At 56.7% G+C, this 14,190-nt stretch overlaps 1 protein-coding gene across 1 annotated transcript in view; it reads right to left on the bottom strand.

Annotated features, from left to right (window-relative positions):
• Positions 1–13,834, bottom strand: part of RUNX3 (RUNX family transcription factor 3) — a 33,698-nt gene extending 19,864 nt beyond the window's left edge. The window contains exons 1-3 of the mRNA XM_021534993.2: positions 13,574–13,834; positions 12,530–12,686; positions 8,216–8,320 (exon numbers count right to left, since the gene is read on the bottom strand). Of these exons, the coding sequence (XP_021390668.2) occupies positions 8,216–8,320; positions 12,530–12,686; positions 13,574–13,834 (523 nt within the window). The remainder of the gene's footprint in view (positions 1–8,215; positions 8,321–12,529; positions 12,687–13,573) is intronic.
• Between the last annotated feature and the right edge of the window lie 356 nt (positions 13,835–14,190).

Genomic DNA, 14,190 nt, shown 5'->3' with positions numbered 1-14,190 from the left:
ATGCAATAATGAGAGGAGTGCATTTCCTGGAGCCCGGATCACTTCAGCTGCTCTGATTTTCCTTTTGAGGCCGGGTCACAGCCTCGAGCTGCAGCACCAAAGGCCCTGGAGATGCAGGGCCAGTGCTTGGAGCGCTCTCAGGCAGCTTTCATCCCTGTTCTGCTTTCCCCAGGGAATTCTGGGGACACCCCGGCGTCCCCTGGGACATCCCGAGTCCCACCGAGTCCCGCTGGGGGTCTCGCACAGCCCCGCCACAAACCCAGGGCCGGGCTGGCTTTGTCCCCGAGGGGATTTTATCCACGGCCAGGGCTGAGCCCCACTCCCCTGGCAGGGATAACCCGGCTGGGAACGGGGGAGGAGGAGGAGGAGGAGGAGGAGGAGGAGGAGGAGGAGCAGGAGGCTGCTGCCAACGCGGGGCGTCCCAGAGGGGCAAAATTTCCCCCTGGGATCAAAACGGGAATGGGAAACGAGATGGGAAACCAGGCAGAGAAACCTCCTGTGAGAGCTAGCACTGATCTGCAGAGGCTCCTGGAGCCCCGAGGATCCCCCAAAGGCTCCTGGAGCCCCGAGGATCCCCCAAAGGCTCCTGGAGCTCCAAGGATCCCCCAAGGATCCCCAAAGGCTCCTGGAGCCCCCAAGGATCCCCCAAAGGCTCCTGCAGCCCCGAGGATCCCCCAAAGGCTCCTGCAGCCCCCAGGGATCCCCCAAAGGCTCCTGCAGGAACCGAAGCCCCCCACAGCTCCAGCAGGGAGGTGCAGACACCCAGGAGCTGCACGGGCTCCATCCCAAAAAGCAGAGGCTGGGGCAGGGCTGGGATGAGCCCCACGTCTCTGGCAGCAGCACCCCAGGGACACGCAGGGGATGTGTGAGGACACCCCAGGCAAGCACAGCCAGGGCCCTGGGCAGAGGAGCACTGCCTCAGCTCCAGGATGGACACACGGCTTCCCCCAGACGCCCTCCTCCCACGGCCTCAGCCCTGCCAGAGCCCAGGCAATGGGGAAGCCATCAAGGGCCACTCAGGATTTCCTCCTCTTCCTCACCAGGGAAGAGGAGAGCGCTCCAGAAGTGGGAAATCAGCTTGTTTTAAGGATTAAATGAGAATAGATCACAGCAATATGACATGGCCAAATCACTGCTCAGGAAGAGCTGAGGTCATTTATTTATTGAAATTATCTTGGATTGATTTTGCTGCATTTTTTGCCATTTCCTTTTTTTTTTTTTTTTCTTCTTCCTTATTCCCAGACAATCTGGGAACTGTCTGTGTATTTATTTCTAGCTAAGGACAAGCAGGGGAATAAAACAAAGACCTCAATAATACCCAAAACTATCACCCCACGGGAGCACTTCAGCACCGAGTCTGCTTTTAATCACAGAAAACATCTCCAACTCAAGTTTTATGCAGCCCCACGAGGGAGTCCTTTGGCCAAGATAAAGATCTGGAATTGGACAATACTGGCACAAGCCACCCTGTCCTGGGTCTCCACTCAAGCTTCTGAGAGGCACAAGACTCTCCAATAATTTATTCTCCAAGCACTTTCCAAATCTCCAAGGGTAAACGTGCAGAAAGCACAGGGTCTCTGCCTCAAAGCCCAAAAATTGCCCATAGGATCATTTTGTCCCTGCTCCTCTTTGGCTCCCATCCATAACCCCACTCCATCTTCCTCATCCTCAGCTATTTTAGGCTGTTCCCACTGACCCACAATCGTCTGCCACTCAGTAAATCCCAATTTCTCCATGCCCCTGGATTGAGAGTATTTTATTTCACCATCTCCAAGTTCCTGGAGCTGCCGTGCCAGAGAGCATCATCCCAACCTTCCCACGGCGCTCCCAAAACAAGATTTCCCCTTTCCAGTCCATCTTTCTCATGGTTTTTAGCTTTTTTTACCTCAAATTCGAGCCAAGAGTTCACCATGTATGGGGTGAGGCAGCCGGCACCGTGGGGACAGCGATGCCACAAACACCTCCACAGGAGGGACAAGGGGGTGCCACCCCCTGCACACCCCAAACTGCTCGATCCTTCACACCCCAAACTGCTCGATCCTTCACACCCCAAACTGCTCGATCCTTCACACCCCAAACTGCTCGATCCTTCACACCCCAAACTGCTCGATCCTTCACACCCCAAACTGCTCGATCCTTCACACCCCAAACTGCTCGATCTTTCACATCCCAAACTGCTCGATCCTTCACACCCCAAACTGCTCGATCCTTCACACCCCAAACTGCTCAATTCTTGGCACCCCAAACTGCTCAATTCTTCACATCCCAAACTGCTCGATCTTTCACACCCCAAACTGCTCAATTCTTCACACCCCAAACTGCTCGATCCTTCACATCCCAAATTCCTCCTGTCTGCACACCCCAAACTCCTCATCATCCCCATCCCAAGCTCCTCGTGTCTGCACACCCCAAACCCCGTTCCTGCACACCCCAATCCCCGTTCCTGCACCCCAAACCCCCATTTCTGCACACCCCAAACCCCCATTCCTTCACCCCAAACCCCGTTCCCGCACCCCAATCCCCGTTCCCGCACCCCAATCCCCGTTCCTTCACACCAAACCCCCATTTCTGCACACCCCAAACCCCATTCCTGCGCCCCAAACCCCGTTCCTGCACCCCAAACCCCATTCCTGCACCCCAAACCCCGTTCCTGCGCCCCAAACCCCATTCCTGCACCCCAAACCCCATTCCTGCACCCCAATCCCCGTTCCCGCACCCCAAACCCCGTTCCTTCACCCCAAACCCCGTTCCCGCACCCCAAACCCCCATTTCTGCACACCCCAAACCCCGTTCCTGCACCCCAAACCCCATTTCTGCACACCCCAAACCCCGTTCCTTCACCCCAAACCCCGTTCCTGCACCCCAAACCCCATTCCTGCACCCCAAACCCCGTTCCTGCGCCCCAAACCCCATTCCTGCACCCCAAACCCCATTCCTGCACCCCAATCCCCGTTCCCGCACCCCAATCCCCGTTCCCGCACCCCAATCCCCGTTCCTGCACCCCAAACCCCGTTCCCGCACCCCAATCCCCGTTCCCGCACCCCAATCCCCGTTCCCGCACCCCAATCCCCGTTCCCGCACCCCAAACCCCGTTCCTGCACCCCAAACCCCGTTCCTGCGCCCCAAACCCCGTTCCCGCACCCCAATCCCCGTTCCCGCACCCCAATCCCCGTTCCTGCACCCCAAACCCCGTTCCCGCACCCCAATCCCCGTTCCTGCACCCCAATCCCCGTTCCCGCACCCCAATCCCCGTTCCCGCACCCCAATCCCCGTTCCCGCACCCCAATCCCCGTTCCCGCACCCCAAACCCCGTTCCCGCACCCCAATCTCCGTTCCTGCACCCCAATCCCCGTTCCTGCACCCCAATCCCCGTTCCCGCACCCCAATCCCCGTTCCCGCACCCCAATCCCCGTTCCCGCACCCCAATCCCCGTTCCTGCGCCCCAATCCCCGTTCCCGCACCCCAATCCCCGTTCCCGCACCCCAATCCCCGTTCCTGCACCCCAAACCCCATTCCTTCACCCCAATCCCCGTTCCCGCACCCCAATCCCCGTTCCCGCACCCCAATCCCCGTTCCTGCGCCCCGGCCCGCGGGCCCCGCCGGAGCGGCCGCGGTTCCTGGAAGCGCCTCGCCCGGGGGAGGTGCGAACCTTCCCCGCTGCCTACGTGCCGGGGCCAGCCGCAGCCCCGCGGGGGCGAGGAGCCTTTTTTGGGCAGGGGAGAGCCAGCACGGAGGGAAGCCGGGGCTGTGCGGGATGGGCCCGGCCAGAAAAACCTGCGGGGACAGGGTGGGAGAGGGGATGCGACATTCCCCCCTCACAGCCCTGAGTGTCAGCTGGCCCAGAGATCCGAGGCTGTGAGGGGAGGAATGTCAGGAGATGCAAAGATTCCCAAAAGAGGCTCTTACCCCAGATACGTTGGTTCAGCTCTCGTTATTCTGTGGTGTCCATGTGGAGAGCGGGGTAAAGAGGATGAACAGGAAATGTCAGGGGTCTGTATGGACTTTGGGCAGGGTGGGCTTCCCTGGCTCTCCCCGGGGCAGGAAGGAGGGTCCAGGGGTATCAGATCAGAGTCCTGGGGAAGGGACACAGAGTGCCAGGAGCTCACTGTGACACGAGGCCAATCCCCAGCTGGCCACAAGCTTCTTTCAGGCAATTGCAGAGTGAGAATGTCTCACCTGAGTGTCCTCTTCTGACATTCCCCACCTCACACAGCCCTGAATATCAGCTGGCCCAGAGATCCGAGGCTGTGAGGGGAGGAATGTCAGGAGATGGCAAAGATTCCTAAAAGAGGCTCTTACCCCAGATACGTTGGTTCAGCTCTCTTTATTCTGTGGTGTCCAAGGGGCAAAAGAGGATGACCAGGAAGTGTCAGGGGTCTGTATGGACTTTGGGCAGGGTCGGGGCAGGAAGGAGGGTCCAGGGGTATCAGATCAGAGTCCCGGGCTCCCGGGGAAGGGGCACAGGAGCTCACTGTGACAGGGATGTGAAGTGCTGTGGCCACAAGCCCCCTCGTCCCCATCCCAGCCACGCTGGGGACACGTTTCTGTCACTCGCTGTGGTCACACCAAGCAGGGACGTGACCCAAAGCACCCCAATCTCTGATGCGCACCCCAAAAATAAAAACCATCCACCAGCACGGGAGCGGCGGGGCGCAGAGACCCACAAATCCTCCTGGTCTCCCTTTCCTCCCCAGCAAGAACAGCAGCAATGGGGTGGGAGTCAGACAGAAGGGATTCAATCCAAGAGGGATTTAGGAAGTGGAGAGAGAAGTTAAAGACTGAATGGTAGCAAAAAAAAAATAAAGTCTAAGAGGGGAGAAAATGAATTTAAAAAGGGAAAAAAGGCTTTGCACAAGAGTTCTGGGCAGAAAGGGGCAGGAGCTGCAAGAGGGAGAAAGGAAAGTGAGAGCAGGGAAGGTGAGAGCCTTGGGAAGGAAAGGAAGGAAAAGGAGGGGAGGGGAAGGCAGGCAGCAGGTGGGAGCGAGGGGAGGCCCTGGGGATGCTCCCTTTTCCCCAGGAACCCCCCAGTGCAGCTCCCAGCCCTCCAGCTCCCCACGTTCTGCCTGCTGGGGATTATTTTGCAGCAGTGTGGATGCCAGAGGGTTCTGCAGCAGGGCTCCTGCTGAACACAGGGCTGCAGAAAGGGGGGGGAAAGAAGGAAATTCCACAGGAAGTTCAAATATTTTATTACTTCCTGTTTGTACAAAGTATGTCAACACTTGGCACCCGCTGTGCTATTTGTTTAGAGCTAAGGTGCCAACTTGACAGAATGTCCTTTTTTTTCCCCCCGGCCAGATCTAACCCAGGAAGGGCTGGAGCACAAGGAAAAAGAGCTCAGAGCGAGCGGGGGCACTGCGAGGAGCCCGAGGAGGAGATGCTGAAGCAAAGGCAGCGCTGGTGCCACCCTGGGGGATCCCCTGGGAGCCTCCTCCTGCCCCTCAGCCTGCGTTTCCCACCCATCCCCACCCAGGCTGCTCAGGAGCTGCCTCTGGGCACAGCCCGAGTTGAAAGCCTCGCTCAAGGGCTCAGATGAAGGATGGCCAGAGGTGGAAGATGAATGGGATGCCCAGAGCCACAGCCCGGGCCCCAAAGCCCACAAGGAGGTTGGCTGGAGGGATTCTGCTGCAGTGAGAAGATGCTGCCCGGGCCTTTCCCAGGGCACCAAGACAAATGGCCAATTCTTTCCACATTAAGGATGGGTTTTGTCCTCTCCACCAGCCCCACACCAGCCTCCAGCCCTGCCCAGTGCTGATCCCCACACCAGAAGCCAGCATACCCCATGGCCCATCTTTTGAAGCCAAGAAGGGCGAAAAATTCCATATATTTTTATGCCCACACATATATACACACAGGCATTTACATATATATGCTTAAAGGTGTATATAGTATGTCTAGATATAAATAAAAATTGCAATTCCTGCTGGCAGCTCTCACCTCCCGCAGCCAAACAAGGCAGAGCAGCCCCAGGCTCGGTGTTTGGCTCAAGGGGGGATCACAAGGGGTGTGCCAGCCCCAGATGCCACCCTGGGTGCCAATGTGCCGGGGTGCTGTGCCCGGGAGCCACCCAGTGGCAGGTGAACCAGGAAAAGCACCTCGGCTTTCCAGGATCGTTTTACAGCTGCTGTTTCCACACCCAGCGTTTCTGCAGAGCAGGAAGGGGAGAAAGGTGTTGTTTCGTTTGAATTTTTTGCCTTCATTTGAAAGCGTGGCAAAAAAGGAATTATTTTTAATTTATTTTTTTTTCCCCCCACTGGAAATTCGACAACCATGACTTCAAGCCCTTCAAACTGGGAGCCAAAACATGACCAATAAATTTATGATTCCCTGAAAAGAACTCCAAAACAGCCACAATTTGGGTCTAAACCTTTTCTATCAGTAATTCATGGGTTGGGGATGCAGGAATGGGGGAGAGATCAACTCTGGGGGCCACACAAGGCAAAGGCACAAGCAGCAAATAAACCCCACACAGATCTCCTCAAGGAGCCAACACTTCCAGCACAATTAGAGGACCAGAATTCGCCACAAAATAAAAAGGAAAACCCCAGAAAAACGCTGCCCTTGCAGCTGGGCTGTGCCCCAGGGAGGACAGGCTGCTCCATCCTCGGCCTTGGCCCCACTGCCACGGCTCCATATCAGAAAACTGAAATGAGGGCTGGGGAGCTCTGGGGTGAAATGCTGAAATTCAGGAGGCACAGGTGTGATTCACCAGGGTTTGGCTGTCGGGGAGGCCAAACCGAGCTCCGAGAGTAGCAACTATCTCACCTTGTATTATTATTTATGTATTCCTGATGATGAGGATGATGATGATGATTATTATTATTAGAAAGGCGATCTGATAAGGGGCTGAGCCAGCAGTCAGGAGGGCTGGTTTCTATTCCTGACACTCCTGGCAGAGTTGTGAAATTCCCTGCCCAGCCCTGGGGCTGAGCCCCAGCGCCCACCACGACCCACAGGTGCCCCACACCAGGGACCCGCCTGGCGTTTCTGGCTTAAAAAAACCCCAAAACCCACAACAGCAGCGTTGCATTTCCTGCATCCCAGCTTCTAAATCCATCCTCGACAGGCTCCAAAATAAAATCAAGGAGGGGGGAAAATCCACCAAAGCCCGACGCCAATGGAAGCCCCGGGCCGAGGGAACGGCCTCCACCTGGCCTGACATCAAGGGCCACCGATGGCCCGGGGACAGCATCAACAGCAAATGTTTTTGGAGGCGTTTTTCGGAGGATCAAACCGCTTCCCCTCGATGTGGGCACTGCAGCCTCACACGCAAAGGGAACAAGCTCGGCTTTATGGCCCCGGGGTGCCGCGGGGCGAGCACGGAGCCGAAGCCAGAGCGCAGAGCCGGAGATGGAGCCCCCAGGGACCAGGTCCCACCACACAGGGAGGGTCCCACAGGGTGAAGAATCCTCGTGGTGAGGGAATCTCCTGCTCGGCAGCGTGGCCCAGGGCAGCTCCGAGCAGCCCGACGCCGAAAGGCAGCCCGGGCAGGGCAGCTCCCGGAGCCTCCCTCAACCACGAGGCACCATCCTGCCCCCGGGAGAGCCTCCCCAGCACAACAGAGACGCTCCTGCGGTCGCAGAGTCTCGCTGGTGTCTCCAGGCTCGGCCCCCGGCCGCGGGCGCTGCCAGCCCCAGCCTTTGACAGCCCGAAAGCGAAACCACGGCGAAGGAGCTCTCCGCCAGAGCAGACACCGCCTCAGCACCCAGGAACCTGCACCTTTTTCAGTTTAATCGCCAGCCATCAGCCCCTGAACGGAGCACGGATCTCTGGTTTCATAATCCCCCTGCTTTCATAAGCCCCCTGTGCAGCGCCAGGTGGGCCCTTGGTGCTTTTGCCATCAAAAAGCCCAGAGGGTTTTCCCAACATCCCAACCTGGAGCTGGGAAATGATCCCTCCAAGATGGGATAGGGAGCTATAACCCATCCCTCCAAGATGGGATAGGGAGCTATAACCCATCCCTCCCAGATGGGATAGGGAGCTATAACCCATCCCTCCCAGATGGGATAGGGAGCTATAACCCATCCCTCCCAGATGGGATAGGGAGCAGGAGGCAGGGAGGGACACACGGGAAAATCCGAGCAGCCAACGGTGGCACCCCAATGCCAGCCCCGAGCTCTGCGTCCTGCATCCCTCAGCCACGGAGAGCTCGGACCCTGCACCCCCTCCCCAAACCCCAAACCCGAACCCCAAAGCCCAAACCCAAGCCTTCACTTACTGCGGGGCTCCCGGGGTCCGTCCACGGTCACTTTGATGGCTCGGTGGTAGGTGGCCACTTGGGTGGGGTTGGTGAACACGGTGATGGTCAGGGTGAAGCTTTTCCCTAAGGAGGGTGGGGAAAAAACAAGAGAAAAGCAGGAGTGAGGATCCCCCATGGGTTCAGCTCTTGTGGGAGAGAGAGGCTGCAGCGGGAGCGGGCTCGGACACAAATCCCCGCACACATCATTGCGTTTAACGAGCAGCGATCGCTCGTTAAATTGCACACACGGCCCTGGAGCCAGGACCTTCCCGCGTGGAAAAGTCACTCGTGCCCCTCCTGGGGTTTTCCCACTGGGATATTTCCCCTTTTCGGTGGGAAGCCAGCCCTGGAGCAGCGCTGGATGCGGGATCCCTGCGGGGTGAGCTGGAGTTTGGGATGCTCCCTTGGAAGGAGCTGGGCTCAGCTGCAGGGGATCCAGCGCCCTGTGGATGCTCAAATTAGGGGGGCTGGGCTTGGCCTCGGCAATGAGGGCACCCACGGGAGGGCCAGAAAAACTGGGAACCTCAAAATGGGAACTGAGTCCGGCCAGCTGTGGCCACCAGAAGCGGTCACCAGACAGGCAGCTGTGCAGGGACTGTCCCCTCTCCCAGCCCTGCCCCGAGAGCAGCGATCTGCTGCTGGGAAAGGTTTGGATACCCTCGGGGAGCGTCTCAGAGGTGCTTTTGAAGCACCAGCCTGTCATCTTTTATGAAAAAATAAATAAATAAATAAATAAAAAGAAGCATTGAAAAGCTCTTGGGAGCCAAATTTTGCAAGAAGAGCCCCCCTTGCCCCCACAGAACAAGTCTCCATCTACAGCCTGAAAATGCCTTTATCATCACAGAGATGTCACCAGCCCTGGGCCCACCCTGACCCCAAACTCTTCACATCCTGCAGCCTCACCCCAGCCCCTGGCCTGGCCTCGATGTCCATTCCAGGGGAGGCTGTGGGAGACCAGAAACCCCCAGCAAGGGCCTCAGCCCTCCCTCAGGCTCCCCAAATTCAGGAAATTCAGCTAGAGGATGGAGGCTGCACAAACCACTCTGAGCGAGCCCCAGCAGCAATCCCTGCGGGGTTTCAAAGGTACCAGAGGTCTGAACCCCGGCAGGATATCAGGTATCAACCTCGGTGTGATGGATTTTCTGCTCCTCCAGCCTTTATTCCACAGATAAAAGCAGTAAGAAACCACCTCCGTTCTCTTTTCCCTGAAGCAATCAGGGGTTTTCAGATCCCGACCATCATCTCTCTACATGGAGAATATCCACAGCAAAACAAACCAGGATTTATCCAGCTAGGAGGGGGTAAAAAGGAATAAACCGAAAAAATGACATTTTCTCCCCCGGAGAACGTGCTGGAATTATCCCAGGTGGGAGAATTCCTGCGTGGAGCACGGAAAGGAGGAATTCGGGTTCTGAGGGTGGCAGCAATCCCCAATCCCACCTTCGCTCTGCATTCAAAGCAGGACTGAACAACGCACAGACCTTCAGCTCACTTTCTGCACAGACAGGAGCATTTGGGAGGGCAAAAGAAATGGAATTATTTCCCTTTGAATCCGCAAGGACGCAGCCACTGCTGCCGACCTGCAGGGACGGGGTGAGCCCGCAGAGGAGGATCAGGGAAAAACAACCAGCAGCGAGGGCTTGCGGGTAAAACCTTCGCACAGCCAGAGCACGGAGCGAGGAGGATGAGGAGCGATTATTTCAGGAATTGGCAGGAGCAGAGGGAAGGGTTTGTGAGGCACAGAACCCCAGAGCTGAGCCCGGCACCTCCGTGCTCCTGTTTATATGCATTAATTCTGATATTTATATTTATATTTATATTTATATTTATATTTATATTTATATTTATATTTATATTTATATTTATATTTATATTTATATTTATATTTATATTTATATTTAATTTTTTTATTCTCCACGTGAAACAACCTCCCTGCCCCGGAGTCCCTCGCTGCAGACACGAACCCAAGCCGGGCCGGTTCTGCCTCTCTCAAAAAGCCTGCCCTGAACCGAAAATGACGATTTGAAAAGCATCACTTTTAGTCATTTCCCGCCTTCTCAGGAAGCCGGCCTGGGGTTTCTCGTCCCCGCCGTGGCCCGGCTCCGCTCCGCGGGGCTGGGTCCCGGCTCCCGGGCGGGTTCGGGAGCCCCGCCGGCTCCGGGGGATGCTCCGGGGGAGATTCCAGCCGGGAGATGCAGCAGGGATAATTGACATTTTATACAGCTCAATCTGAGGAAAAAAAGTCTGTTTTGTTTTGGGTTTTTTTAAACCTTTGTCTTGCACACGGAGATGGGAATTTATTTTGGCAAGGGAATTAGGAGCGGCTCTTCCCAGCTCACAGCGCCGGGGAATAATCCCTGCCACCTTATTTCTAAAAACACCCAAATGTGGCCGGTTTCAAGTGGTGTTTTCCCAAGGAGAGCCGGGCTTTTCCAGGCTCCCGCAGCTCGGGCACACGGCAGGGCTGGAGCAGGATCCGTGTTTACGGATCCACACCTCCTCGCTTCGGATTGACACAAACATTTGCACACACACAGGGAAATATTCCCCAGCGACTCCAAATTTCTGCCAGAATAAATGAAAGCAGCACCGGGCTGTCAGGGATGGAGCCAAACAGGGCAGAGCGAATGTGACACCCGAAATACAAATTCAAGAGCGGCGATTTTTCACAGTAAATTGCTCTGGAAGAGCCCCGGGCCGGGAAAGCGGCGCCGGGCACGGGCGGTGAAATCCACCCTGGACACGGGAGAAATCCCCAGGGAGCCCCGCTGGTTGTTCCTCTGGGAATATGAAAAAGCCTCACCCCACAGGAATATGTAAAAAAAATTATTAAAATAATTAGCGCCCGAGTCCCGCCCGTTAAAGGCAGCGGAGGCTGCTGGAGTGAGCGCTCGGCAGGACTGCCCGGGGAAGGATTTATTCACCAAAGCCCCAACTCCTGCTAATTCCGAGCTCGAGAGGGCAGAGGAAGAAAGTTCATAATGAATTCAAGAGTCACGCTGAGATTGGGTTGCGTTCAGTTTGGAAATTTGTGCGAGGATAAAGGGAAAAAAAAAAAAAATAGGGAAAAAGCCCAACCAGAAAGAAAAGAGCCTAAGAGAATAATTGATTACAGAAATGAAAGCTTAATTCATAAAAGAAAAACATTTTCCATCCATCAACCTGCAACCAGTTAAGTGGAGAGTTTTAAAGAAACTGCAACATGGAGAAGGAGCCAACAGGAAAAAGGAAATGTATGAAAGAATGTAAACTATTCAAGTTTCATAAAGAGGAACAAGTAAACAGTTATTACATGCAAATAATTCCTAACATCACTGCTTTTAATTAATGCGGAGAAGTCAAAATATATCTGACACTGTGTGTATACATTTGAAGCCTTTGAGAAAGTGCTGCCATATGGCCATTAAAATATAGAGTTCTTATTTGGGCTCAAACGCAGGATCGGCAGCGTGCATTGGTGATGAAATGCTGAAATTCTATTTATACCCTCGGAAACTCAGGTACGGGGAGGGCAGGCAGGGCTCCGTGTTTAACATTTCCAGGGGATTTATTTCCCTCTGCTCGGGTGGCACGGACGGGTTTGTTTGGAGAAGTCAAATTGCCGTCCTGCTTTTCCCTGCCACGAGCTGGGGGAAAAGGAGCAAAATCCCCCCCACGCCCCGAGCAGCCGCAGCTCCCTCCCGTGCCAGCCCTGCAGGCCGAGCTCGCCGTTATTATTTCACTTTAAACTCTCGATTTTCGCTATTTAAAGTCGAGCTGCCAGGTGGGGTTTGCTCACCGAGCAGCCGCCGCTGCCTCCTGCGCGATGGGAGAAACTGAGGAAGGTTCGGGACGCCTTGTTTGCGTTTAATAGATTGATAGATATTTATATATATTTAAATCTGTATTTTAAATTGTTTTTTCTCTGCACCGCCCATTCTCGGCACCTCGGCAGAGAAGAAGCCCTGGGAGGGGTGAGGCAGAGCTGCCGGCGGGGCCGGGGCTGCTCCCGCATCCCTCCCGCATCCCTCCCGCATCCCTTTCATCCTCGGGAACCGCTCTGGGGCTGGGGGGTTTCTCCCGGCAACGAAACCACGGTTGGAACAAAAGATAATATAGAATAAAATTTTTAAAAATAATAAAAATAAACCTATCCAAATAAAATTTTAAAATAAAGTAAAAATTATAAAATATAATAATAAAATAATAAGAAAAGAGAGAGAAACATTTTCTTTCCTTCTCCTTTTTTTTTTTCCCTCTTAAAAAAAAATTAAAACAAATAAAAAGGCCAACCATTTCCTGGCCGGTACCTACCCCTGCCGCTTCTCCCAACAAATCTGAGGTCGTTAAATCTCGCTACTTGGTTTTTCATCACGGCAGAGGCGTTGCGCAGCTCCGCCGAGTAATTCTCGTCGTTCCCCGCCATCACCGTGACCACGGTCCCATCGGGGACATCTCCGAGCGCCACGACCTAGGGCAGGGCCAGAGCATTTCAGCCTCAAATCGACCTTCACCGAAGCCAACCTGCGCTAGAGCCGCGCAAATAAAAACCCCAAAGCAAAAGCAAAAGCACCCGAGCCCCCGAGGGGCTGAGCAAGTCGGAGAGGGAAGGGGAAAATGGGCTCGGAAAGGGTTAAAAGCAGACGAGGGGTCCGCGGGGAGGGGGTGAAGGGGGGGTCAGGCCACCCTCGGCCCCGCCGCCGGAGTCTGTGCGTTTATTTTGTTGGATTCGGGATGAAAATAAATATAAATAAAGCGCTGCCGAGCGCGGCGCGGCCGCGAGCGAGGCCCCGGAGCTCCGCGTCCGGCCCGGGGAAGCGCCGGGACCGGGGAAGGGTCCCCAGCCCTCCCGGGGAGCAGCGCCCGGAGCCGGGGGAACCCGGTTGAGAGCCCCCCTCAGCCCTCCGGGCTCCCGAGACGGCGCTGCCCGGCTGCCCTCGCTTCTCCCCGGCTCCGTTTCGGCTCCCCCGGGCCGCTCCGGGGGTAGCGGGGATGCCCAGCCCGGGGGTGCCCGGGGAGCCCGGGCAGCGCAGCCCGGCACCGCGGATTCAGCTCTTCGCTCCACTTTTTGCAGATTAGATCTCCCTTCCCTGCCTCGCTCCCCCTCTCCCAGGAAGGTAATTAACCTCCAGCTCATTAAACTTCAAAGTTGCCTGAGAGCTCCTAACTGTACGGAATATCTAAGATGCCGTGACCGCGGGGCAACGCGGAGACTTGATTCAAAATAATAAACTGGGCTATTTGATTAAAAATAATAACCCGGGCTCCCTCGGCGGTGATGTCGGGAGCGATTTCAAGCGCAAGGGGCGGAGGGGAAAAGGCGAGCGGGTGGCGGCTCGTTCCCCGCTCGGGACTCACCTTGAAGGCGACGGGCAGCGTCTTGTTGCACCTCCAGTGCGACGGCAGCACGGAGCACAAGAAGTTGGGGCTGTCGGTGCGCACCAGCTCGCCGGCGTGGTCGGCCAGGACGTCCACGACCGAGCGCACCTCGGGCCGAGCGCGGCCGCCGGGCGCGGGGGCCCCCAGCGCCCCGCTGTTCTCGCCCATCTTACCGCAGGGGAAGGCCGTGGACGGGGGAGTGAAGCGCCTGCTGGTGCTCGGGTCTACGGGAATACGCATCACAACGGCGGGCGGCAGGGAGCCGGGCGGGACGGGCGGGCACCCGGCGGGGCTCGGCGGGCGGCGGCGGCGGCGGCCGAGCCCCGCGCTGCCTCGCTCCGTGCCGGCGGAGCGCCGTCCTCGGCGGGGCGGCGCGGGTGGGACGGCGGCGCGGGGGATCGGGTCCCGCGCGGCTCGGGGGCTCGCCGCCGCTGGGTGAGCTGCGCTCCGTGCCGAGCGCCGGTGCCGCTCCCGGTGGCGCTCCCGGTGCTGAGCCCGAGCCCCGCTGCCGGCTCCCCGTGCCGGCTCCCCGTGCCGAGCCCGAGCCCCGCTGCCGGCTCCCCGTGCCGGCTCCCCGTGCCGAGCCCGAGCCCCGC

The sequence above is a fragment of the Lonchura striata genome, chromosome 26 (assembly GCF_046129695.1).
Source record: "Lonchura striata isolate bLonStr1 chromosome 26, bLonStr1.mat, whole genome shotgun sequence".
Taxonomy (NCBI): Eukaryota; Metazoa; Chordata; class Aves; order Passeriformes; family Estrildidae; genus Lonchura; species Lonchura striata.
Note: the sequence above shows the minus strand (reverse complement) of the source record. Positions and strands in the feature narration are given on the sequence as shown.